The 27,528-nt window shown below is 38.1% G+C and overlaps 1 protein-coding gene and 1 non-coding gene across 2 annotated transcripts; both read right to left on the bottom strand.

Annotated features, from left to right (window-relative positions):
- Positions 1-809: 809 nt before the first annotated feature.
- On the bottom strand, positions 810-25,629 carry LOC148561963 (uncharacterized). Its single transcript, XM_088490809.1, has 4 exons — positions 24,794-25,629; positions 1,068-1,339; positions 941-947; positions 810-828 (listed from the first exon to the last, which is right to left on the bottom strand). The coding sequence occupies exons 1-4, from the start codon at positions 25,627-25,629 to the stop codon at positions 810-812; spliced, it is 1,134 nt and encodes a 377-aa protein (XP_088346935.1).
- On the bottom strand, positions 10,323-10,429 carry LOC148561964 (small nucleolar RNA R71). Its single transcript, XR_015887456.1, has one exon. It is a non-coding gene; the product is annotated as a small nucleolar RNA R71 (small nucleolar RNA).
- Positions 25,630-27,528: the final 1,899 nt, after the last annotated feature.

The following is a 27,528-nucleotide window of genomic DNA, read 5'->3' as shown; positions in this document are numbered from 1 at the left end:
TTTGGTTGACAAAAACTGGGACAACCCTTTCATCAATTCTGATTTCTAATTTCTAATTTTTATGAGTAAAGATACGCTTCCGCATTATGATATATTTTTGGTGATTCAATATGAATGATCTGAATTAATGAAATAATTTATTCCAACAAATGGTATCAGAGCCATCTATAATTTAATCATCGAAAATATTCAATTTTATTTTACTGAATCAATATATGAATTAATCGATGTATATATGTGTTCCTTACATTATGATATTGGATATACAGGAATATACATATATGTGTATTATGTGTGTGCGACTGTGCGTGTATATATATGAATTTGGTATTGTTCCACAATGCATATTATCGTCGCCATTTGAATCATCAAAAGCAAAAATACAACAACTAATTGAATCATCAGAAGCAAAAACACAACTAATTGAATCATCAAAAGTAAAAATACAACAAATGCAAATTTATCAAACCTACTCTAATATATTTGGTCATTATTTCTTACCACATTATTGATAATAGTAAAATGTAAATTTAAACCCTACGCAAGTTTAATATAATTTGAAGATGAAAACATGTAAAATTGATTCTTAAGTGGATTATATTTTCAGAAAATCTTTAACAACTACCATATGCATAAAAGGGAAAAGCTTTCTGTGTTAATTGTTAAGGACATCCTCTGAGCTTGAACATTGAATAATGAACAGTGAACAACAGAATAACAAGCAGAAGCAATTTTAGAAAATTAACAACAAATATATTAAATAATGAACAACAATCACAAACAATTTCAGTAAATCAACAACAAATAAATTAAACAATAAACAACAAACTGCATAAACAAATACAACAATCAACAACCATCAATAATTTCAAAAATACACTAAACAATGAACATAGAACAGAAATTATTCAAACAGAAGCAGAAATTCAAACAAAATTACACTGAATCTAGAACAGAAATTATTCAAACAAAAGCATAAATTCAAAAAAAAATAAAATTATTAACAATTACCAAAAATTCAAACAAAAATTCACTGAACATAGAAAAGAAATTATTCAAATTAATACCTGACTTGGAGCCTCCATATCTGGTGTTCGGCGTTAGGAGGTGCTGGGAGGGGCTGGTCCGGCGCTGCTGGTCCGGCGCTGCTGGTCCGGCACTGCTGCGAGGCGTTGCTACGAGGCGCGGCTGGGAGGCGCTGGTTTGCGGACTGGGAGGCGTTAGGAGGCGGGGTTGGGAGGCGCTGGTTTGCTGGACTGGGAGGGGCTGGGAGGCAGGGCTAGGAGGCGCTGCTGGGAGGGGATGGAAGGGGTTGGGGTAATGGAATTTCTTGGCTGCGCTAGGTTAGGAGAATAGGAGTTAGTGAGTTAGGTCATGTTAGCTTATATGATGGTTGGTGGGTTGGGGGTTAATGGTTTTTTATGGTTTAGTTAACTGGTTCGGTTCGGTTCGATTAGAGTTTTCAGTGTCAGAATCGAAAATCGAACCGAACCGCATAAAAAACAACAAAATATGATTTTTTTTTCGATTTTTAGTTTATTCGGTTCTCGATTTTTTTGGTTCAATTAGTCAGTTTTGTTCGATCTGGTTCAGTTTTGATCACCCCTATAAGCTACTCTAAAATTACTTGCCCATAATAAGTCCAAATACAGAAATACTTAATTCCTAGCACCATATCAAACAAACAACTTTCGCAATCAATTCAAATAGTCAGAGAGGGAATATTTAGGGTTCAATAACCCAATAGTCTAGGACATTAAGTCCTTTTCACACTCGTACCTTGATATGAATATGATGCATGAATGGTGCATGCATTTTCTTTGGTGAAAGCATGAGCCTGTATGGAAAGGTAAGCGTCTTCTGTCTCTCTCAAAGTGAATTGTCAAAAACGCTTTCTTCGTGCGCAAGTTATACCATTGGGAAATTACTTTTAAAGCAGTTAACTGTAAAAGAATTAAGTCAAAAAACAAAGTAAAAGAATCATTTTCAACAAATCAAAATATAATAACTAATTTTGTGTGTTTGATTTAAATATGTTAAAGCAAGTTTATGTTAAAGAATTATTTTTGTTTAGATGATATAAAGTAAAATTAACTTTTATATATAATTATTGGGATCCAAATGCTTATGGTTTAATTGAGACTAAAACAATTAAAAATATTTTTCTAGCTTTGATAATGTACATGAATTGAGATAACTATTGAAATATCTTCATTTATCAAAGAAATTATTATAATATCTTAATTTATAAATTCTTTAACTAATTGTCTAAAAAACTTTTAATAGTTTTTCTTTCTAAAAATACTCGTGGTAAAAATCTTATTATTTAAGTTTTTAATATAGACAATTATTTTAATTGACGTAAAATTTTTAAAAATGAACATAAATATTTTGAACGGAAACAAAAAATATGTCGGAATTTAAAAAAAGAAAATCAAAAGTAGTTCCAAGAATGAAAATGAAAGGCATCTTCTCAATTCCCATATATACCTTCAGCGAAATTGGCTGAGTCAAAAAGCCTGTTTTGTGACATGAGTGAAAAACGGCAAACAAGATATTATACAGTCATGCCCAATTTCATTATGGGGTGTGCAAAAGTAAGTTTGGATTATGCAAACCACCAAATAAGCACGATCAATTTAACAAAGTTGCTGGCCTCCTAGACTTTTCCTTGTTTTTGAACCATTAAGTTGAAAAATTACTTCTAAATAAATCATTCAATTTGAAAGAATTCATTTGTATTTACATATGATACATCCAATGTATGTTTGAAAAAAATGATTTTATTGGGATAGAAAAGAGATACAACTAATATATATTATTGTAATGTTAGGATGAAACTGAGAAGATTAATGGAAGTGTAAGATTCAAAATTTGATCACCCAAATGAAAGCAACTTAAATTATTGTAACTGGCATCAATGATTGTCATTTTTGACTGGTTTCATGTACTCATAATGAGATCTTTTGTGTTCAATAAATTGGAGAATTAGTTCCCAAATTAGTTGAGATATTTTGGGCCCAAATAAATTGATAATTTTGTTATTGTGATTGTTCTTTAATTTTGTTCATTTTGAGAAAAACTGTCGAGTGGTGTTAATGGAAAAGCTTGGGGAAAAGCTTTCATGGTGTTAAGCATCAGAAATGTAGCTCCACATTGTTTTATGGATTGTCCGAGACCCTTTCTGTTCGATCCAATATGTTTTGCATAGTAAATAGATCAACTGTCCATGTTTTTCTTGGTGTAAGCCGATTCCAAAAACTGCTCTTTAATTTACATAATGTTTGTTAGAGCAAGGCCATTGGTGAACTGTTGTGGCTAAATTAGATTACGACCATAGATACATGCAATGCAATAGGTTTCAGTATTAGAATAGATACAGATATTCGGTACACCATATATAAAATATTTTATGTGAAAAATATGGTGAAAACTCAGGTGCAATCGACTTCACGTGAAGTTGATAGCTGAGAGCCGTTAGATGATAAAAATTTAGTCAAATCAATCAAATCATCTAACGGCTCTCAACTATCCACTTCACGTGAAGTCGACTGCACTTGAGTTTTCACCGAAAAATATACATATAACATTCTGATATGCAAATGAATTAGTATGTGGTACACTTGTATCAATATATGATACGATACCTAATTGGTGAATTTATGTAACTATAAGTAAGACTACTCAAATTTTTCATGTTCTGGTGTTTAATTTGGTATAGAGTGGGAAAGCTAAGAGATAGATTGAATCTGGATACCATGTTTCTCTAGAACATATGGTTAGCCAATGTTGCTTCCTTGGTTAATGTTTTTTGTTTTTATCTATTTGTTCTTCTTATAAGAAATTTGTTTCGAAAGAATACCTGAAACTAATGTGGTATGGATCTAGACATGAGGTCCAAACTTTTTGGAATAAAGGTTCTGACTTGTTCATCAGGGACATGAAGCTACCGATGTCTTTGGGTGAAAGATGGTGGAGAATACCTGCAAGAGACTCTAATTCTTAAGTTAGTAAGAGTCTAGTGCATATTTAAATGAATTAGAATTGACAAATACCTGACTTTGGTAGGATATTTATAAAGGTTTTCTTCCCTTATATCTTGAAAAGTTATTTCGCGTTGTAAGGGATGATGATCTGTAGCTAGTGTTTGAGATAATGGAGTGACAAACTTTTACTTACTACACAAGTTGAGTTGAGCATAGGTTACGGAATTCATGGCCTGATGAGGTTAGGTTGGTAGATCCTGAATCTAGGTATATTGGACCTACAAGCTTAATGAACTTTCTTAGAATGACTCAACCTTTACTAGGTCCTTGGTTCCAAGTTATATGGGTAAGGTATGAACAATGTCCCAACTAGAAGCCAGGCTCAAAAGAGGTCATGCTTCAAGCAAGTCGTAAGACAAATCTTTTATGGTCATTCTTTAATATAAGTTTGTACATTTTTGCAAAGAGGTCAAAATTTCGACGTGTTTTGCCACGTGGATAGCTGAAGTTCTCGACATGTTTTAATGATGGCATCATTCAACTGTTCGTGCATCTCTTCAGTAAATTTGGTAGCCGTGCACAACATTTAATTCAGTAAAAAGTTACTTTTTTGCCCCTAGTTGTGTATATATACATTTTCTCTTTCCACCTTTTCATCTTTCTTCTGTTTCCCCAATGTTTCACACTCTCGATTTAGACTCTCCAGTTTCTCTCTACACCTTTTGGCTTTCCAAGACTTCCTTAGCCATGCTATTCTGCACCATCTTCATTTCTTCGTTCTTCAAAGTTAGTGTTGTTGTATGTTTTCCACTTTGCATGTATGAATGTTGTTATTACTATGTTTTTCTCGTGTCTGTTGTATTTTTTCTTATAGGAAGACCATGCCCCATCATTTTATACTTTCCTTTATAGAAAATATTGTATCTTTTTATTCTTGGATTTTTTTCTCTCTTTTGATGTTTTTTTGGGCATGCCTATTTGGATTTCTAGGTTTCTGGAGATTTTTTGGTTTTTTACTTACAATTTTCTTTTTCTGGTTTCTTGTGTACTTGTTTCTGTGTTTGTTGCCTGATTTTTCTTTGCCTTCCAGTGGCATTATCGCCATTCATGGAAATAGCGCCACTGATATAATAGCCCTTTGCCAACCCAATCGTGTTGGTAGAGGTTATGGATTTGAGCTTTTGAAGGTGATCCAATGTGTTTGCATTATCCAACTTCTTTTAAATGTTTAGTTATTTTTTCTTTTATAAGTTTCTATTATCTCATGTCTCATTTTGTAGTTGCCATTATGCCTTCAAACATACCAGAGAGTGTAATATAGGTAGATTCAACCATGTTGAGTGCCATTTATGTGGTGGACATGAAAATGTTAGAGGAGTTCTGACTTACTCGGTCTTTTGTAGTTGCCATTATGAGTGTTTTTTTTACAAGATAGGAATTAAGATCCCTTTTTCCAAGTTCGAAATAGACGTTTTGTTTGCTTCTAAAGTAGCTTCTTCTCAGCCTCACCCTAATTCTTGGTCCTTCATGCGCATTTACTAAGTCGTATGCCAAATCCTTAGGCTTCCTATCTCTCTCCAAGCTTTCTGCTATTTTTTCTTACCTAACTAAACCATTTAGCTCAACTAAAAGATAACAATGGACTTCTTTCTAAGCTATAAAAGATCGGAAAGTTTTTTCAATATTCAAGAAATTCTTCCATGACTTCAAGAACTACTACTTTAAGCTCCAATCTAAGGGAGATTCCTGACCTTTCTGGCTGAATGATATGTCAGAGTACATATTTAATCTGTATTGGAATTCTGATCCTGAGTTTGTTCGTTATTACCTAGACAATTTGGATGAGAAAGAGGCTTTGATTGTAGAGATATTTTAAGAGTGTTAGAGACGATCTCCCAACTTTTCTGCCAAAACCTTATTTTAACTAGAATTTGCTTTTTCTTTTTAGAGAGAATGGTTAGCTTTTCAGCTGCATATAAGAGGTTAAAGGCTTCCAAAAAGAACATTACCCAGCGCCAAGCCTAGGAAGCCCAGTAGGCTCAATAGCTCAGCCCACCCTCAGATCCCTTACCGACTTCTTCCCTAGTTACTGAGATAGCATAGCCTGAGGTGCAAGCTCTGAAGGTTACCCTAAACCCCCTCCTGTTTGTAAGTTCCAGGAGTCTGAGAAGAAGCCCGAGTATCGGTGATCCAGGAAGAGAAAGACCCTAAGCGACAAATGCAGGAGAGTTTTTTATCCCGACTTTGATGCTCCGGGTTTTGTGGATGAATTTGTAATGCCTGAAACTGTTGTCAATGTCAATGATGTTGATTTAGAGAAGAACATGGAGACTTTGATAAAGAGTAGAATCCGCATTGTTGCTATATAAAAAAAAACCAAAAGAATCCCTAGTGCTGTGAAGGCTGAGATGTCCACCTTGAGAACTTAAGCTGAGACCTCTAGAAGGAGAAGAATCAACTTGAGGCAAAAAAAAATGCTCTCAAGACAAACAATGCCATGTGATGAACGGATTTTTGCTAGTAAGAATTCACAATAATATCTCGTTGAAAGTATAGTTTCTAAACCAACAATAATCCTTTCATACAAAAATTTGGTTGTCACTAAAGCAAACACAATAAAATTAATAACCGAAGTATTTAAACCTCGGGTCGTCTCTCAAGGAATTGCAGGAAGGTGTAGTTATTATTGGTTATGGAAAATTATCTTTTTGGGTTTTTTGAAATAAGGAACAAGGAAATAAAATGGCAAGAAAGTAAATGAATAACTAAGAAAACTCTTGGCAAGGTGTGAAAATTAGAAGTCATATCCTAGTTATCCTTATCAATTGTGATGAGAATTGTTCATTGCTCCCACTTAGTTAACCTCTAACAATGAAGGAAAATCAAGTGGACTAATCAATTTGATTCCTCAAATCCTAGTCAACTCCTAAGGAAAGACTAGCTTTAGAGGGATCCAAATCAACCAGCAACTTTCAATTATCGATCAACAAAGGAGTTTGATAACTCAAGAGTCTCCAATCACTCAACCAAAGCCAAGAATATAAAAATCTAACTTAAAACCCTCCCAAGCATTTTATCAAACACTTGGAAGGCTGATGCCAGGGCATTTTGGCCAGTTTCACTGACCATTTCTTTACTGTTTTTAAGGTAGTTTCATGCATTTTCTTAGAAAATAAGCTAGTTTTGGGTAGATATTCACTTACATCTTGATTCAAGCATACATTGTGCACTTTACATGATTTCATGAGAATTTTTCATGAATTATATGACAAATTGGATGATGCATGACTCATGACTTGGACTAGAACTTTGATGCACTTTGTTGCTTAATTTCAGGACAAAGGAAGCAAAGAAGAACCACGTTAGCAGTCACGTTAGTCCCACTAATGTGACCTCTAACGTGGAATGGGTGCTAACCTGCAAAGTTAATGAGAAAGGTAATCGCCAATAACGCCCTCGAAGCCATCATAAGCCCACGTTAAGAGTCACGTTAACTAAGTTAACGTGAACTCTAACGTGGAAGAAGACAACAAGGCCAACGTTAGTGACACTCTCCTTTGTCACTAACGTTGGACCAAGCTCATAATTGGCCATGTTAGTTGCCACGTTAACTTAGTTAACGTGGACTCTAACATTAAAAAGCAAAAGAGAAGCCAACGTTAGTGACATTCACCTTTGTAACTAACGTTGGCCAAGCCTCCATAAACTACGTTAACTCCCACGTTAACTTAGTTAACGTGGAAACTAACGTGGAAAGAGCAATTGATAGCCAACGTTAGTGACACTTACCTTTGTCATTAACGTTGGGGTGAACCACCAAGAGCCACCATGAGCAACGTTAACTCCCACATTAACTTAGTTAACGTGGAAGCTAACGTGGATAAAGAGATGATGAGCCAACGTTAGTGACGCTCACCTTTGTCACTAACGTTGGGGATGGCTAGCATTACTATGTTAGAAGCCATGTTAACCTAGTTAACGTAGACTCTAACATGGGAAAGGGGCACATTGGAACGTTAGTGACAAAGGTAAGTGTCACTAACGTTCTTGAAAAATTGGCACTGCTACGTTAGAAGCCACGTTAACCTAGTTAACGTGGACTCTAACGTAGGGACAAGGGAGGACTCTCCACGTTATTGGGAAAAGTAAGTCCCAATAACGTGTGCGAAGGACCAAGAGCCAACGTTAGTGGTCACGTTAGTGCCACTAACGTTGAAGTCAACTTGATCATATTTGGGTTAGGAATGTTAGTGAAAAAGGTGATTGTCACTAACGTTCTCGAACCCACACTTTCACTTAACGTTGACACCACTAACGTCTTGAGTCAAAGTCCCTGCCTACTTCACCTTTTCTCTCTGCAAGCAAAGCTAAGCCTGATGAAAAGGATAACTGCTTCAAACTCAAGATTCAGAGGCCCATACCCAAGACTTGAAGAGCCAACTAGAAGATGAGAAGAGTAGTATATATAGGAGTAGCTTTGAATTAGTTAGAGAGTTGGAAACTTTAGGGAGCCTTTGGCATAGAACTACTCTCTGTATTTTACTTTCTTTGCACTTCTAGTTTTACTTTCATCATGTATTCTCCATCTTGGTTTTCATTTTCCAGAGCTATGAACAACTAAACCCCTTTCATTGGGTTAGGGAGCTCTGTTGTAATTTGATGGATCAATATTAGTTTTCATTCTCCTTCTTCTATCTTTTCTCTTGATTTTACTAGAAAGCTTTCGATCTTCATCCAATTGGGTAGTTATCTTGGAAAAGAAGCTATTCATACTTGGATCTCTTCTGAACCTTGAAAGAGGAATGAAGAGATCATGCTAGAAATGCTTTCTCATGCTGGACCAAATTGGGTTTGGATGGATATGTGACTATAATCCTACCAAAACTTGATTTGGGAAATGCATGTGGTATAATCAGTGACCATACTTCATCTCTTCTCATGAGCAATTGACCAAGGAATTGGCTATTGATCAAGATTTGAGAGATTGAATTACCAAGAAATTGGAATTCGATCACTTAAGATTGCCAAGGAGATCAACGAATGCATTGATTGAGAAAGAGATGAAAATGAACTTAATCCAGAGAATGCAACATCTCCTGAGCCCAATGAACTCCCCATTTCTGATCTTACCCATTCTCTTTAATTTCTGCCATTTACTTTTATGAGCAATTACTCCATTCCCATTTAAGATTCTGCAATTTACTTTCCGCCATTTACATTCATCTCTTTATTTCTAGCATTTACTGTTTCTGCTATTTACTTTCCCGCCATTTAATTTTTTGCAAATCTCAAATCAAATTCTGATTCGCTCAACTAGAACATTCCTCTAATTAAAGTTGCTTGATCAATCAATCACTGTGGGATTCGACCTCACTCTATTGTGAGTTTTTACTTGACGACAAATTCGGTACACTTGCCGAAGAAAATTTGTTGAGAGACAAGTTTTGTGCGTATCAAGTTTATGGTGCCATTGCCGGGGATTGATTTTGAATCAACAATGATTAAATTGGAAGATAACTAGATTGAGCATTTTTCTTTTGTTTGATTTAAATTTCTGTTGAGTTAATTCGCTTTCAGTTTTAGTTAATTTCTTCCCTTCCCCCTACTTTTTTGTTTATTTTTTTTAGTTATTTACAATTCAGTTCACTAGCCCACTAACTGTTTGATATATTACATCACTCACACTAACAGTAATTCTAACAGAATACTCTCTGCATCTATTTTCCTTGCTTGTACCTTGTTGGTTGTATGACAGGGAGGAGAAGCGGGGCTTCAACTTCCTTTGATTCTGAACCTGAGAGGACCTTCCTTAGATTAAGGAGGGAAGCAAGAGGAAAAAGAGTAGTGGGTGCTGAGGAAGAGGAAGAGTACTTTGAACTAGACATGGAGGAGAATATGGAGAACATTCATGAAGAAGAGGCTCACAACCATGGCAGAGAAGGTCTAGTAAATCATGCTGGGCAAGAGAGAAGAGTTCTAGGCTCCTACATCAACCCAAACCCAGGAAACTGTGGGAGTAGCATTCAAAAGCCAACCATACATGCCAACAACTTTGAACTAAAACCACAGCTCATCACCCTTGTTCAGAACAACTATTCATTCGGAGGAGGCGTCCAAGAAGACCCCAATCAACATCTAACCACCTTCCTGAGGATATGCGATACTGTGAAGTCTAATGGTGTTCATCCTAACACCTATAGACTACTTTTGTTCCCTTTCTCACTCAAGGATAAGGCATCTAAATGGTTGGAATCCTTCCCTAAGGAGAGTTTGACAACCTGGAAAGATGTGGTGAACAAATTTTTAGCCAGATTCTATCCTCCTCAAAGAATCAACAGGCTGAGAGCTGAGGTTCAAACTTTCAGGCAGCAGGATGGTGAGACTCTATATGAAGCATGGGAGAGGTTTAAGGACCTAACAAGGAGGTGTCCACCAGATATGTTCAATGAATGGGTGCAGCTACACATTTTCTATGAAGGCCTTTCTTATGAATCAAAGAAAGCAGTAGACCACTCATCCGGGGGATCTCTGAACAAGAAGAAGACCATTGAGGAGGCCATAGATGTCATTGAAACTGTAGCAGAGAATGACTACTTCTATGCCTCCGAAAGAGGGAACACTAGAGGAGTGATGGAGCTAAACAATGTAGATGCTCTGCTGGCCCAAAACAAGCTCATTACCAAGTAATTAGCTGACCTCACCAAAAAGATGGAGAGGAACCAAGTAGCAGCAATCACCACCTCATCAACAACCCAAGAGGGAGTGAATGCAGAGGCAGAGAGTGAGCAGGAGCAAGCCAACTACATTGGGAATTCACCTAGAAAAAATCATGACCCATACTCCAAGACCTACAACCCTGGTTGGAGGAATCACCCAAACTTTGGGTGGGGGAATCAACAAGATCAAAGCCAAGATCAGAGACGTCACAACCCCAACAACAATGCATCTCACCAACAATTCACACAGAGAACATATCAACACCACCATAACAACACCTCTCCACATCCATATCAAAACCAAAATAACACTCCTCATCCTTCTACCTCCAATCCCAACCTACCATCATCTGATGACAGACTCTCAAGGATTGAGAACCTGCTTGAAGGCATATGCAAAGAGATTCAAGACAACAAGGTGTTCAAGGAGAAAGTGTGAGCAAATTTTAAGAACCAGGGAGACACCATCAAGAGGTTGGAATCTCAAGTGGGGTATCTCTCTGAGCAGATTCCCAAACCTACAGATGGATTCTCAAGTGACACAGAGAAAAATCCGAGAGGTGAAACAAAGAAAGTAAGATGGGAAGATTGCAAGATGGTCACTATAAGTGGTAAGGAGACTGAAGACAAGCCAAACAAGCCGTCAGAATAACCTGGAGATACCTCAGCAGAGAAGAAGGAAAAAGATCACCAAGAACCAAAAATCTCACAACAGGAGCTGCTGAGACTCTATGCACCCTTTCCCCAACTAGTCAATGGTGCTGTGGAGAAGAGAATATACTCAAAATTTCTTGACTTGTTTGCATCTCTGCATGTAAACATACCATTCATCAAGACCATCCAACAAATGCCTGCATACATCAAGTATATGAAGGAACTGCTTCCCAGAAAAAGCTCACTCAAGGGAGGCCAAACTATAGTAATGAACAAGGAGTGCGGCGCCCTCATTCAACCAGAGTTGCCTACAAAAAGAAAGGACCCAGGGAGTTTCTACATTCCTTGTGCCATCGGAGAAACCATGTTTGATAAGGGACTCTGCGATTTGGGAGCAAGCATCAACTTAATGCCCTTATCCCTTATGAAGAGGCTGCAGATCAATGAGATAATGCCCACAGATGTAGTCATCAGGCTGGCTGATAAAACTTAAAAACAAGCAATAGGAGTGGTGGAAAATGTGTTAGTAAAGGTTGGGAAATACTTCCTCCCAACAAACTTTGTCATATTGGACATGGAAGAGAGTCACACTCACCCAATCATATTGGGAAGACCATTCCTAGCTACAGCCAGAGCACTCATAGATGTAGAGCGAGGGGAGCTACTTTTGAGGATCCATGATGAACAACTCAGCTTTAATGTCTTCAAACTCTCACAAGAAACAGATCAAGAGAACAAGGAACCAAGGAAGAATCACAGTGAGATACTGAAGGAAGAAACAAGCACTGAAGCACAACCAGCACATCTGGAAACTCCCTTGATTGATGAACAAGGTAAACAGCAATTGCCACAGCTCAAAGAAAATCAGGAGGAACCCAAACCACCAGAATCATATGAGACCAGTAACCATATTTCCTTAGAGGAGGAGGTCACAAAGAGTAAGACAACATCACAAGGAACAAAGAAGAAGGTACCAAGGAGGTGGAGGAACAAGAAGATCCCTACCGAGGACTTCTCTCCAGGGGATAAAGTGATCTCAGCTTACTTCCCAGATATCCCTCCTAATCTCCCCACTGTACCATCTCAGTTACCTAAGGTCTTCACTATCAACAGAGTTCTCTCCTTGGAACATGTAGAGATCATTGATATAACCACTGGCTATAGGTCTACTGCCAGAGGAGAAGACTTGAAGCATTATCAACCTCCCTGATGAAGGAGAAACGTCAAGCTAGTGACGCTAAAGAAGCGCTTCATGGGAGGCAACCCATGTTTTATATGCTTTTAGAAAATAGTGAATAAGTCAATATTCATGAATTCCAACCCAAACTTGACAAACACTTGGTGAAATCCTTATTAGGCAGTATATAGTGAAGAATAAGTTTGGTGTTCAAAGCATGCCGAGAGAGCATGAATGCAAACCAGAGCATGCTAATCTTGGAGCCTTGAACAAAACTTTTTCATCACAGTGCTACAAACTAAGTTTGGTGTCACCCAAGGTGCCACCAATGTGCATATAAGGATACACAGTTAGTTAGTTAGTTAGTTGGTGTTCATGAATAGACAATCTAGTTCGTTTTCTTTATTATTCTAGCCATAAAGTTTAATTTCTCAATGATATTAATTTTTCTTATTTTTATAGGAAAAGGGAAAGGAGCATTGAAGGGGATTGATTGGACAATTAAATGAGGAAGGTTCGGACACCACAAGAGGAGCGTACTACACACGTGCATCAAGGAGGGATGCATTGGAAAATGTTGCCATGCAACATTGAAAAGAATGAGACCCTTGAAGACCGAACCAAGCCCCCTCATAAAGACGATGATCCTTGTGCCCATCCCCTGCAAAACCCCATCCGTCCATCCAACAACCACCACATCAATCCATACCCTTCATTCCCTCATCATTTCCCTATATAAGTGAGTCCTAGTCCGTACTTTCCCTTCACACTCAAACCCCCATTCTCCACACTTCACACTTTCGGCATCCAAATCACACCTTGTCCTAACCAACCAAATTCCTCATCTATCCGTACCTTCCACTCTCTTCACACAGTAACTCAAATTCATGGCAGTATCAAGCTCCAAGAGGCAAAAGAGGAAGGAACCAGTGGAGAGCATTTCTTTCGACGAGAAGAGATTCAAAACTGTGTTCCATGAACTCGAATTCGAATGGATAAAGCTCAAGAAGATACTGCCTGAGTTAACATTCTAAATTGACGAGGATGAGTGCCCACAGATTCGAGAGAAGATTGAACAAAGGGGTTGGCAAAGACTTACAAACCCGGAAGGGAAGATTAATTCAAACCTCATCAAAGAGTTCTATGCAAATGTGGTCAGAGAAGACAAAACCATGGCTCCCACCTTCAAAAGTTATGTAAGAGGGAGAGAGGTGGACTTTAGCCCCAATGCTATAACAAGGACTCTTCAGTTGAAATCACCACATTTTGATGAGCTTGGTTATCAAGCAAGAGTAAGTAAGAGCCCTGATGATGATGAACTCGAACAAATCGTGAATGACATATGTGTTATAACAGCTGACTGGGAGAGGTATGCGGATCGGAGACCCCGATTCATCAAGAGAAGAGACCTCAGCCCAGAAGCCAAGGGATGGTTCGAACTCGTGAGGAGGTCTATCCTCCCAGCCGCAAACAATTCTGAGGTCAACGTCACTCGAGCTACTATGGTACATTGCCTAGTACGGGGTGGAGATATCAACGTGCATGAACTGATAGCTGAAGGAATTTAAGAGTCAGCTGAGAAGATTGATTCGGGTGCCAGGCTTTGGTACCCCAGCACCATCCTCAAACAGTGCACGAAGGCCAGGGTTGTCTTCGAGGATAGCAACCCAGATTGGTTAAATCCTGGGAGGCTAATTACCTTTCAGCGTCTAACTTATACGATGCCTGCTCAGCAACAAAGAAGGCCTCAAATAGGGAAATGAAAACCAAAAGAAGGATCTCACCAAGAAGAGTCTCATCAGGAAGAATATCAACAAGAAGAACATCATGACCCAACCAACTTGAATATGAATCACCTTCTAAGAGCCATTGAAGATTTGGGGATGAGACATATGGAAGGACAAGAACAAATACTACGCCTTCAGTCCAACTGGATGAGCCAACAAGAGGAGTGGCAGAAACAACAAATGGAGCAGCAACAGGAACACTACTCCCAACTCACTCAAGCCATCCACCAAGTTACTGAGAGGCAAGAACGTCAAGATAAGCACTTGCAAGAACTCAACCAGCGGCAAATAGCTCAGATGAAAGCATTCAATGAGTTCAATGTACTTAACGAAGGACGGCAACTACATAGGGAGGAGTTCAACGTAAACACTCAAGCCAAGTTGAACTACATGTCTAGTCATATGCATCATCTACACTATGCTATCCCCACATATGATGAGGTCCAAAAATATTTTGTAGAACAAGAAGAAAGGAAGGTGAAACAGCAGAAGGAAACACTAAAGAAGAAGATGGAAGATGGTGGTTTCTTGAAGAAGTTGATTGGAAAAAGCAAAGGGAGTGGGAGTACGAGCACTCAAGAGGGACACAAAGAGGACAAACAAGGAGGGGAGCATGGGCATCCACATGAGTAAAAGGTGGTGGAGTTCCTTCTTTGGTCCATATTTTTTTTTCTATGCTTTAAATAAGGAAGATCTTGTATGAAATAGAACATGCTTCCATGTTAGTTTGAACCTTTTTAAATTCTGTCTTTTAAACTTTTTGTTGAGTAGGGCTATGTTTTCTAGTCTGAATGTCATTACTGCATCATTTCCTTACTTAATTGTATGCTTGTCCTTTTAAATCTAACGAAAAGAGAATGAGTGTTTTATAAAAGACCAGAGTGGAGTTCATACTATGGAGTAAGTTCCTGAGTTTGTGGTGTGGTCATAAGTTAGCTAAGTTGGTTCAACCACAAGGTGGGAAGACAACTATCTGTCATGAATCATATGCTTGAACACACCCCATGAGACTAGCTAAATAACAAGATCCTAATAAGAAAAAGGGAAAGAACAATCAAAGTTGAAGAATAAAAGAAAAATAGCAAGAAAAGAGGCTAGGCACCAAGGGTTTAAGTCTTGAGGGATGTGTTTGTGGTGTTCCTGTACCAAGGATCTGCTTGGATTACTAAGCTCTTAGGGGTGCTTTATCACCTGGTAACTTGGGTTAACTAACCCGGGATTATCAGCTGAAAGTCCACTATCAAGAGCAATCTTTGCTACAGAACATTTAGTAACCCAAAGAGGTGCTGGACACCAAGACCTCAAGGAAAGAAAATAAACAAACCATGTGCCTGTGGTATGTATGTATGGGGGAGTGACTTGAGGAAGTAAGTCCTTAGGAGTGCTTCAAAACCTAGCACCTTGAACCAACTGGTTCGGGAGTGTTGGCTGAAAGCTTATTCTAAAGAGTTGCCCCCTTACAGAGCATTTAGCCTAAGAACACAAATAAGCCCTGAAATGACAACAAAAGGATCAATGAATAAAAGTCTCATGGGATGCAATCAAGTGAGTATTCTAGAACATGATAAAGGTCTGAAAGCCAGTGAAGGAATGAACCTAAGTTGCTATGCATGAAACCACCATAAAACCAGGAACATGACTTCCACAAGAATGACTCATTTCTCTTGGCATTCCATTCATCATTCTCTTGTTCCAGTACTTGCTTAGGGACAAGCAAGCTTTAAGTTTGGTGTTGTGATGCCAGGGCATTTTGGCCAGTTTCACTGATCTTTTCTTTACTATTTTTAAGGTAGTTTCATGCATTTTCTTAGAAAATAAGCTAGTTTTGGGTAGATATTCACTTACATCTTGATTCAAGCATACATTGTGCACTTTACATGATTTCATGAGAATTTTGCATGAATTATATGACAAATTGGATGATGCATGACTCATGACTTGGACTAGAACTTTGATGCACTTTGTTGCTTGATTTCAGGACAAAGGAAGCAAAGAAGAACCACGTTAGCAGTCACGTTAGTCCCACTAACGTGACCTCTAACGTGGAATGGGTGCTAACCTGCAAAGTTAATGAGAAAGGTAATCGCCAATAATGCCCTCGAAGCCATCATAAGCCCACGTTAAGAGTCACGTTAACTAAGTTAACGTGAACTCTAACGTGGAAGAAGACAACAAGGCCAACGTTAGTGACACTCTCTTTTGTCACTAACGTTGGACCAAGCTCATAATTGGCCATGTTAACTTAGTTAACGTGGACTCTAACGTTAAGAAGCAAAAGAGAAGCCAACGTTAGTGACATTCACCTTTGTCACTAATGTTGGCCAAGCCTCCATAAACCACGTTAACTCCCACGTTAACTTAGTTAACGTGGAAACTAACGTGGAGAGAGCAATTGATAGCCAATGTTAGTGACACTTACCTTTGTCACTAACGTTGGGGTGAACCACCAAGAGCCACCATGAGCAACGTTAACTCCCACGTTAACTTAGTTAACGTGGAAGCTAACGTGGATAAAGAGATGATGAGCCAACGTTAGTGACACTCACCTTTGTCACTAACGTTGGGGATGGCTAGCATTACTACGTTAGAAGCCATGTTAACCTAGTTAACGTGGACTCTAACGTGGGAAAGGGGCACATTGGAACGTTAGTGACAAAGGTAAGTGTCACTAACGTTCTCGAAGAATTGGCACTGCTACGTTAGAAGCCAACGTGGACTCTAACGTAGGGACAAGGGAGGACTCTCCACGTTATTGGGAAAGGTAAGTCCCAATAACGTGTGCGAAGGACCAAGAGGCAACGTTAGTGGTCACATTAGTGCCACTAACGTTGAAGTCAACGTGATCATATTTCGGTTAGGAACGTTAGTGAAAAAGGTGATTGTCACTAACGTTCTCGAACTCACACTCTATATAACTCTAAAATCATGCCTAGCTACCCAAAATTCCCACTTTTGCATCACATACTCATGTATTAGATTTTTCTTTAGTTTCACCACATATGCATTGATCTTTTATTAAACTTAGCATTGGGGTAATTTTGTCCCCTTATTTATCTATTTACTTATATTACAATTCGTAAATATTTTTTTTTTATGAAATTGAAAGCAAACATAACACATCAATGCACATGGGTTTTTAATTTTTTCAGGTCTCACATGAGTAGGTACACAAATTTCCAATATTCAGATAAAGTAAAAACATAACACATTCCCATTAACCCAGATTCTTACAGTTTCTCACACTTAATTAACACATTATCTTAAGCTAACCAAAGATTCAAATAAGGTAATTAATTATTTTTCTACTTAAGGCTAGTGATGTGGTAAAATATAGAACAAAGGAGGATTAAAAGGCTCAAAGTGGCAAACAAGGTTGATTGAAATGGTAGGCTATTTGGGATAAGTGAGCTAATAACAAATGATGGCCTCAATCATATGTACGCATGTAAATACACTAAATAATGGACATATAGAATGGAACAAAGTAAAGATTGCAATCATAGATAAGAAAACACACAAGAATAAAATATTATGGTTAAATAATGTAACCATGTAATTAAGCTCAAAAACTCATGGGTTGTGTGTTCTTTAACTCAAAAACTATATTCCAATTATATATTAGTTGAAAGTTACCAAAAGGTTCTAACTCAAATCAATGTGAATCTTAAATGTCTTTTCTAAAAACAAATACATTACTTGAAAATTTCATCAATTGACCAACATTTATTATTATTATTATTATTATTATTATTATTATTATTATTATTATTATTATTATTATTATTATTATTATTATTATTATTATTATATATATATATATATATATATATATATATATATATATATATATATATATATATATATATATGCTAAATGAAATGTTGTGATTATGAAAAGTTAAAAATTTCTAGTTTTACTCCCTATTTTCACTTAAACCAAATTCTCATATGCTAAAGGGGTAGACTAAGCTCAATAATCTATGGTTTTTCCACATCACAACTACTAAACTAAAAGTGCAATTTAAGCTAAATATCTAAGATATGTACAACCCAAAGTGCAAAATGCAACAAAGTAAAAATAAACAAGAGTACAATAAAATAGAAATGTACAAGTACTAAAAGAAAAATAAAATAAAAGAAAATAAAGCAAAATACAAAATAAAGCAAAAATAGGATAAAAAGTCTAAAATAGTTCACCAAAATAAAATCTGTCGGAGACGGCAACCTCCCCACACTTAAAGATTGCACCGTCCTCGGCGTATGCTAAGATGTGCAAGTGAACGGGTGGCTTCAACTGACGCTTTTTCTCCAAAGATTATGCATATGGACTTGTCTGTTGCCCCATATAGAAGTTCTTCCTTTCCCTTCTCGTTGACCATCTTGAAAGAAAATGAAAAGGAAGAAAAGTAACCCGGAAACAAAGATAAGAAACAAATACAGTATGGGTGGGTTAATGCCAAATAATGAGGGTCTCAATTACATGGTAGTTACAACATGCAAATGAGAAAAAAGTAGAAGCAAATGGCATATGAATAGTGCAAAATTTGCAACAATGCGGAAGAGATAGTAGGTAATGAAAGACAATATAAATTCATGTCAATGCAAAAAGAACATAGGTATCATAAAAGATTGGCATTGACGGATAAATAATATCATCCAACAGTGTAAAACAAGTCACTAAGCACCAAAATAATATCAGAAAAGATACAACAGTTGAATAAGAACATTTAACACCAAAGTAGAAATAATAAACTTAGAAAAGAAAATAAAAATATGCACAAAATTAAAATGCAATGAATGAAAGTATGCAAATACAATAAGTAAATAAGAATGAAAGAGAATGAGGATGAGAGGTGATGAAGAAGAAGAAGGGAAGAAAGGAGGAAGAAAGAAGGAGAAAGGATAGAAGAAAGAAGTGAGAATTTAAAAACAGGGGGCGACGCGTGCGCCTTCATCACGGGTACACGTGAAAACTGAGTTGGCCATTCGACGCATAAGCGTCGCCTACGCGTACGCGTGGGTGGTCTGGAAGCAAAGGGATGCGCACGCGTCAGGAACGCATACGCGTGGATGATTTTATGCCTCTAGCACAGTTCCAGCGTGGGGGCAGCACAACTCTCGGGTTAGCATGCTTATTACGATTATTTTCCTACTCACACGTGCGCGTGCTTGACACGTACGTGTGGAATTCCCATGTTGCAGGTGACGCGCACGCGTCTTAGACGCATACGCATGGGTCAAATTATGCTTTTTGCACACCAGCTGCCCAATTCCATCACAACTTTCTGTTCGTTAGATGGGAGAGCAAAATTTGGAATCGACGCCCACGCGTGGCCTGCGCGCACGCGTGGGTTGTCCTTTTTTTAATGCAGAATGTAGATGATTATGCAGAAATTATGAATGAATACTTGTGAAAAGAAACAAAATAAAATAAAACTGAGAATAAAAATGAAACATCATTGGTACACAGAATCGTGATCTCAACACTTCTTCACAACTCCGCGTAACTGACCAGCAAGTGCACTGGGTCATCCAAGTAATAAACCTTACGTGAGTAAGGGTCGATCCCACGAAGATTGTCAGCTTGAAGCAAGCTATGGTCATCTTGTAAATCTCATTCAGGCGGATTCAAATGGTTATGAGGTTTTGATAATTAAAAGATAAATAAAACAGAAAATAAGATAAAGTTACTTATGTAATTCATTGGTGGGTATTTCAGATAAGCGTATGGAGATTCTTTGTTGCTTCTAAATCTCTGCTTTCCTATTGCCTTCTTCCAACCATGCGTTACTTCCTTCCATGGCAAGATGTAAGATCCTCTCAGCGAAAATGGTCCTCTACGGTTTCTGCACGGCTAATCAACTGTCGAATTTCTCGTCTCGGATGAAAAATACCAGGTACAGCTGCCGCATGGCTAATCATCTGTCGGTTCCCGCTAGCGTCAGAATAGAATCCATTGATCCTTTTGCATACTGTCACTTGCGCCCAACATTCGTAGGTTTGAAGCTCGTCACAGTCATTCCTTCCCGGATCCTACTCGGAATACCACAGACAAGGTTTAGACTTTCTGGATCCCAGGAATGGCTGCCAATAATTCTAGCCTATACCACGGAGATACTAATCTCACGGACTCGGTCCGTGTATTAGATATCCAAGAGAATATACTCTGGCTGTCGTCCAATGACTACGTTGAACATCATGTAGACCGCTTTGTGGTTGTCAGGCACGCGATCTTGGCTAAGCGAGTAACGAAGATTGGGTGATTGTCACGGGTCACCCCTTCATTCTGACTTAACTGAATTAAGTACGAGAGTATATCTTGGAGAAGAAGTAGGTGTGAATTGAATAGAAAACAGTAGTAATTGCATTAATTCATGAAGAACAACAGAGCTCTACACCTTAATCTATGGGGTGTAGAAACTCCACCGTAGAAAATACATAAGTGAAAGAAGTCTAGGCATGGCTATAAGGCCAGCATCCAAACGTACATTAAAGTGAAAAACTGGTCAAATACGTAAAATAAATCTCTAAAAGTGGTTTTTTTATACTAAACTAGTAACCTAGGGTTACAGAAAATGAGTAACTCAATGCAGATAGTGCAGAAATCCACTTTCAGGGCCCACTTGGTGTGTGCTTGGGCTAAGCATTGAAGCATTTTCGTGCTTAGGCTGTTCCTGGAGTTAAACGCCAGCTTTGGTGCTAGTTTGGGCGTTTAACTCCAATTCTGGTGCCAGTTTGGGCGTTTTACGCCAAGATGTTTTAGGCTGGCTTTGGACGCCAGTTTGGGCCATCAAATCTCAGACAAAGTATGGACTATTATATATTTCTAGAAATCCCAGGATGTCTACTTTCCAACGCAATTGAGAGAGCGCCAATTAGGCTTGTGTAGCTCCAGAAAATTCATTTCGAGTGCAGCAGGGTCAGAATCCAACAGCATCTGCAGTCCTTTTTCAGCCTCTGAATCAGATTTTTGCTCAGGTCCCTCAATTCCAGCCAGAAAATACCTGAAATCATAGAAAAACACACAAACTCATAGTAAAGTCCAAAAATGTGATTTTTGAATAAAAACTAATAAAAATATAATAAAAATTAATTAAAACATACTAAAAACTATGCAAAAACAATGCCAAAAGGGTATAAATTATCCGCTCATCACAACACCAAACTTAAATTGTTGCTTGTCCCCAAGCAACTAAAAACAAAATAGGATAAAAAGAAGAGAAAATACAATAAATTCCAAACTTATCAATGAAGATTAGCTTCAATTAGATGAGCGGGACTTCTAGCCTTTTTGCTTCTGAACAGTTTTGGCATCTCACTTTATCCTTTGAAGTTCAGAATGATTGGCATCTATAGGAACTCAGAATTCAGATAGTGTTATTGATTTTCTTAGTTTAGTATGTTGATTCTTGAACACAGCTACTTTATGAGTCTTGGCCGTGACCCTAAGCATTTTGTTTTCCAATATTACCACCGGATACATAAATGCCACAGACACATAACTGGGTGAACTTTTTCATATTGTGACTCAGTTTTGCTAGAGTCCCCAGTTAGAGGTGCCCAGAGCTCTTAAGCACACTCTTTTTGTGTTGGACCACGACTTTAACCGCTCAGTCTCAAGCTTTTCACTTGACACCTTCACGCCACAAGCACATGTTAGGGACAGCTTGATTTAGCCGCTTAGGCCAGGATTTTATTCCTTTGGGCCCTCCTATCCATTAATGCAAAAAGCCTTTGATCCTTTTTACCCTTGCCTTTTGGTTTAAAGGGCTATTAGCTTTTTCTGCTTGCTTTTTCTTTTTCTTTCTATTTCTCTTTTTTTTTTTTGCCACTTTTTTTTTTCTACAAGCTTTTGTGTTCAGTGCTTTTTCTTGCTTCAAGAATCAATTTTATGATTTTTCAGATTATCAATAACATTTCTCCTTTTTCATTATTCTTTCAAGAGCCAACAATTTTAACATTCATAAACAACAAATTCAAAAATATGCACTGTTTAAACATTCATTCAGAAAACAAAAAGTATTGCCACCACATCAAAATAATTAAACTAATTTCAAGATAGAATTTGAAAATATGCATTTCTAGTTTTTTTGCAATTTAAAACATTTTTCATTTAAGAAAGGTAATAGATTCATAGGACATTCATAGCTTTAAGACATAGACACTAGACACTAATGATCATGTAATAAAGACACAAACATAGACAAAACATAAAGCATAATTTTCGAAAAACAGAAAAAATAAGAACAAGGAAATTAAAGAACGGGTCCACCTTTGTGATGGTAGCTAGTTCTTCCTCTTGAAGATATTATGGAGTGCTTGAGCTCCTCTATGTCTCTTCCTTGCCTTTGTTGCTCCTCCCTCATGGCTCTTTGGTCTTCTCTAATTTCATGGAGGAGGATGGAATACTCTTGGTGCTCCATCCTTAGTTGTCCCATGTTGGAACTCAATTCTCCTAAGGAGGTGTTGATTTGCTCCCAATAGTTTTGTGGAGGAAAGTGCATCCCTTGAGGCATCTCAGGGATTTCATGATGAGGAATTTCCTCATGCTCTTGTTGAGGTGCATGAGTGGGCTCTCTTGTTTCCTCCATCCTCTTCTTAGTGATGGTCTTGTCCTCTTCAATGAGGAAGTCTTCCTCTATGACAATTCCAGCTAAATTGCATAGGGTACAGATGAGATGATGGAAGGCTAACCTTGCCAAAGTGGAGGGCTTGTCTGCCACCTTGTAGAGTTCTAGGGATATGATCTCATGAACTTCTACTTCCTCTCCAATCATAATGCTATGGACCATGATAGCCCGGTCTATTGTAACTTCAGACCGGTTGCTAATAGGAATGATAGAGCATTGGATGAACTCCAACCATCCCCTAGCCACGGGCTTGAGGTCAAGCCTTCTTAGTTGAACCGGCTTGCCTCTTGAGTCTCTCTTCCATTGAGCTCCTTCCACACAAATTTCCCTAAGGACTTGGTCTAACCTTTTATCAAAGTTGACCATTCTAGTGAAAGGATGAGGATCTCCTCTCATCATTGGCAAATTGAATGCCAACCTCACATTTTCCAGACTAAAATCCAAGTAATTCCCCTGAACCATTGTGAGCCAATTCTTTGAGTTCGGGTTCACACCTTGGTCATGGTTCCTAGTGATCCATGCATTAGCATAGAACTCTTGAACCATTAAGATTCCAACTTGTTGAATGGGGTTGGTGAGAGTTTTCCAACCTCTTCTTTGAATCTCATATCGGATCTCCGGATATTCACTCTTTTTGAGCTTGAAGGGGACCTCAGGGATCACCTTTTTCTTGGCCACAACTTCACAAAAGTGGTCTTGATAGACCTTTGAGATGAATCTCTCCATCTCCCATGACTCGAAGGTGGAAGCAATTGCCTTCGCTTTCCTCTTTCTAGAGATTTCTCTGGCCTTAGGTGCCATTGATGGTTTTGGAAAAACAAAAATCAAGGCTTTTTCCACACCAAACTTAAAAGGTTTGCTCGTCCTCGAGCAAAAGAAGAAAGAAAAGAGTAGAAGAAGAAGAAATGGAGGAGATGGAAGGAGGTGAGTGGTTCGGCCAAGGGGGAAGAAGTGTTTGTGATGTGTGAAAGTTGAGGTAGTGAGGAGGGTTATTTATATGGTAGGAGGAAGAGGGGATCCGTGTGAAAATGGGTGGGTTTGGGAGGGAAATGGTTTGAAATTGAATGGTGAGGTAAGTGGGGTTTATGATGGATGGATGTGAGTGGTGAAGAGGATATGGGGAAGAGTTAATGATGGGATTGGTCAAGGGTATTTGGGGAAGAGTGTTATGGAAAGGTGTGAAGAGGAGAGAAGAAGAGGTGGGGTAGGTGAGGATCCTGTGGGGTCTACAGATCCTGAGGTGTCAAGGAATTCTGCTCCCTGCACCAATCTGGCGTTTAAACGCCCACTGTGTGCCAATCCTGGCGTTAAACGCCAGTCTGCTGCCCATTTCTGACGTTTAACACCAGCCAGATGCCAGACAGCCCTTTCTAGCGTTAAACGCCCAGAGTGCTACCCATTCTGGTGTTTAACGCCCAGAATGCTGCCAGGCTGGGTGTTAAACGCCCATTCTGCTATCCTTACTGGCGTTTAAACGCCAGTAAGCCTGTCCTCCAGGGTGTGCTGTTTTTGATTTTTCATTTGTTTTTGTGACTTCACATGATCATCAACCTAAAGAAAACATAAAATAACAATGAAAAATAAATAACTATAATTAAATAATATTGGGTTGCCTCCCAACAAGCGCTTCTTTAATGTCAATAGCTTGACAGTGAGCTCTTAGAAAGCTTCACAGAGACTCAGAGCTTGATGTTGGCCTCCCAACACAAAACTTAGAAGTTGAGTGTGGGGGCTTTGTTTGACTTTGTATTGAGAGAAGCTTTTCATGCTTCCTCTCCATGGTTACAGAAGAAGATCCTTGAGCCTTAAACACAAGGTAGTCCTCCTTCAATTGAAGGACTAACTCTCCTCTATCCACATCAAACACAGCTCTTGCTGTGGCTAGGAAGGGTCTTCCAAGGATAATGGATTCATCATCATTCTTCCCAGTGTCTAGGATTATGAAATCAGCAGGGATGTAAAACCCTTCAACCTTCACTAAGACATCCTCTACAAGTCCATAAGCTTGTTTCCTTGAATTGTCAGCCATCTCTAGTGAGATTCTTGTAGCTTGTATCTCAAAGATCCTTAGTTTCTCCATTACAGAGAATGGCATGAGGTTTATACTTGACCCAAGGTCACACAGAGCCTTCTTAAAGGTCATGGTGCCTATGGTACAAAGTATTAAGAACTTTTCGAGATCCTGTTTCTTCTGAGGTAATTTCAGTTGAACTAGATCATTCAGTTCCTTGATGATCAAAGGAGGTTCATCCTTCCAAGTCTCATTACCAAATAACTTGGCATTCAGCTTCATAATTGCAACCAGATACTGAGCAACTTGCTCTTCAATAATATCTTCATCCTCTTCAGAGGAAGAATATTCATCAGAGCTCATGAATGGCAACAGTAAATTCAGTGGAATCTCTATGGTCTCTGTATGAGCCTCAGATTCCTTTGGTTCCTCAATGGGGAATTCCTTAGTGGCCAGTGGACGTCCATTGAGGTCTTCCTCATTGGAAATCACTACATTTTCTTCCTCTCCAGGTTCGGCCATGTTGGTTATAGTTATGGCCTTCCACTCTCTTTTTGGATTCTCTTCTGTATTGCTTGGGAGAGTACTTGGAGGAAGTTCAGTAACTCTTTTACTCAGTTGACCCACTTGTACCTCCAAATTTCTAATGGAGGACCTTGTTTCAGTCATGAAACTGAGAGTTGTCTTAGATAGATCAGAGAATATGGTTGCTAAGTCAGAGTGGCTTTGCTTAGAATTCTCTGTCTGTTCCTCAGAAGATTATAGGAAAGGCTTGCTATTGCCAAACCTATTTCTTCCACCTTTATTATTGAAGCCTTGATTAGTCTTCTGTTGATCCTTCCATGAGAAATTTGGATGATTCCTCCATGAAGGATTATAGGTGTTTTCATAGGATTCTCCCATGTAATTCACCTATTCCATTGCAGGATTCTCAGGGTCATAAGCTTCTCCTTCAGGGGAGGCTTCTATAGTACTGCCTAATGTAGCTTGCATTTCAGTCAGACTCTGAGAAATCATATTGACTTGCTGAGTCAATATTTTGTTCTAAGCCAATATTGCATTCAGAGTATCAATCTCAAGAACTCCTTTCTTCTGAGTTGTCCCATTATTCACAGGATTTCTTTCAGAAGTATACATGAACTGGTTATTTGCAACCATCTCAATGAATTCTTGGGCTTCTGCAGGCGTCTTCTTCAGATGAAGAGATCCTCCATCAGAGTGGTCCAATGACATCTTGGACAATTCAGACAGACCATCATAGAATATACATATGATGCTCCATTCTGAAAACATGTCAGAATGACACCTTCTGATCAATTGCTTGTATCTTTCCCAAGCTTCATAGAGGGATTCACCTTCCTTCTGTCTGAAGGTTTGGACTTCCACTCTAAGCTTGCTCAACTTTTGAGGTGGAAAAAATTTGGCCAAGAAAGCATTGACCAACTTTTCCCAAGAGTTCAAGCTATCTTTAGGTTGTGAGTCCAACCATGTCCTAGCTCTGTCTCTTACAGAAAAGGGGAAAAGCATAAGTCTGTAGACCTCAGGATTAACCCCATTGGTCTTAACAGTGTCACAGATTTGCAAGAATTTAGCTAAAAACTGATGAGGATCTCCAATGGAAGTCCATGAAACTTGCAATTCTATTGCATTAGAGAAACTAATTGAGGCTTAACCTCAAAGTTGTTTGCTCCAATTGCAGGAATTGACATGCTTCTTCTATAGAAGTCAGAAATGGGTGCAGTAAAGTCACCAAGCATCTTCCTTGCATCTCCACCATTGTTGTTATTTTCGGCTGCCATAACTACTTCTTTTTCGAAAATTTCTGTTAGGTCCTCTCCAGAGTGTTGTGTTTTAGCTTCTCTTAGCTTCCTCTTCAGAGTCGTTTCAAGTTCAGGATCAGCTTCAACAAGAATGTTCTTATCCTTGTTCCTGCTCATATGAAAAAGAAGAGAACAGGAAAGAAGAGAAATCCTCTATGTCACAGTATAGAGATTCCTTTATGTGAGTAGAAGAATAGAAGAAATAGAATGAAGAAGGGAGAAGAAGAATTTGAACACAAAGAGAGGGAGAGGGAGAAATTCGAAAATTAATTCAAAGGAAAAGAAAAATATTTTTGTTTTTATTTTAATTATTAGTTAAAATTCGAAATTAAGAAGGAAAATAAAATAAAATTAGAATTTAAAACAATTAGTTAATTAAAAGGAATTTTGAAAAAGGGGTTAATTATTTTCGAAAATTGGAGAGAGAGAAGTAGTTAGGTGGTTTTGAAAAAGATATGATTGAAATAAAAAACTTTTAAAATCAAACAAAAAGTCAAGTAGTTAATTGAAAAAGATTTGAAAATCAATTTTGAAAAGATAAGAAGTTAGAAAAAGATTTTGAAATTAAATTTTGAAAAAGATATGATTGAAAATTATTTTGAAAAATATTTGAAAAGGAAATTAAAAAGATTTGATTTTTGAAATTAAAGTTGATTACTCGACTAACAAGAAACTAAAAGATATGATTCTAGAATTTAAAGATTGATCCTTTCTTAATAGGCAAGTAACAACTTAAAATTTTTTTAAT

The sequence above is a fragment of the Arachis ipaensis genome, chromosome B6, assembly GCF_059453495.1.
Source record: "Arachis ipaensis isolate K30076 ecotype BB chromosome B6, ASM5945349v1, whole genome shotgun sequence".
NCBI lineage: Eukaryota > Viridiplantae > Streptophyta > Magnoliopsida > Fabales > Fabaceae > Arachis > Arachis ipaensis.
Note: the sequence above shows the minus strand (reverse complement) of the source record. Positions and strands in the feature narration are given on the sequence as shown.

Excerpts from the sequence above, each read along its gene's own strand:
- LOC148561963 (XM_088490809.1), bottom strand. The coding sequence starts at position 25,629 with ATGACTGAAACAAGGTCCTCCATTAGAAATTTGGAGGTACAAGTGGGT. Across the intron at positions 1,340-24,793 it reads TTTGATGTGGATAGAGGAGA|CGCAGCCAAGAAATTCCATT; the intron begins GTTAGTCCTTCA and ends CTCCTAACCTAG.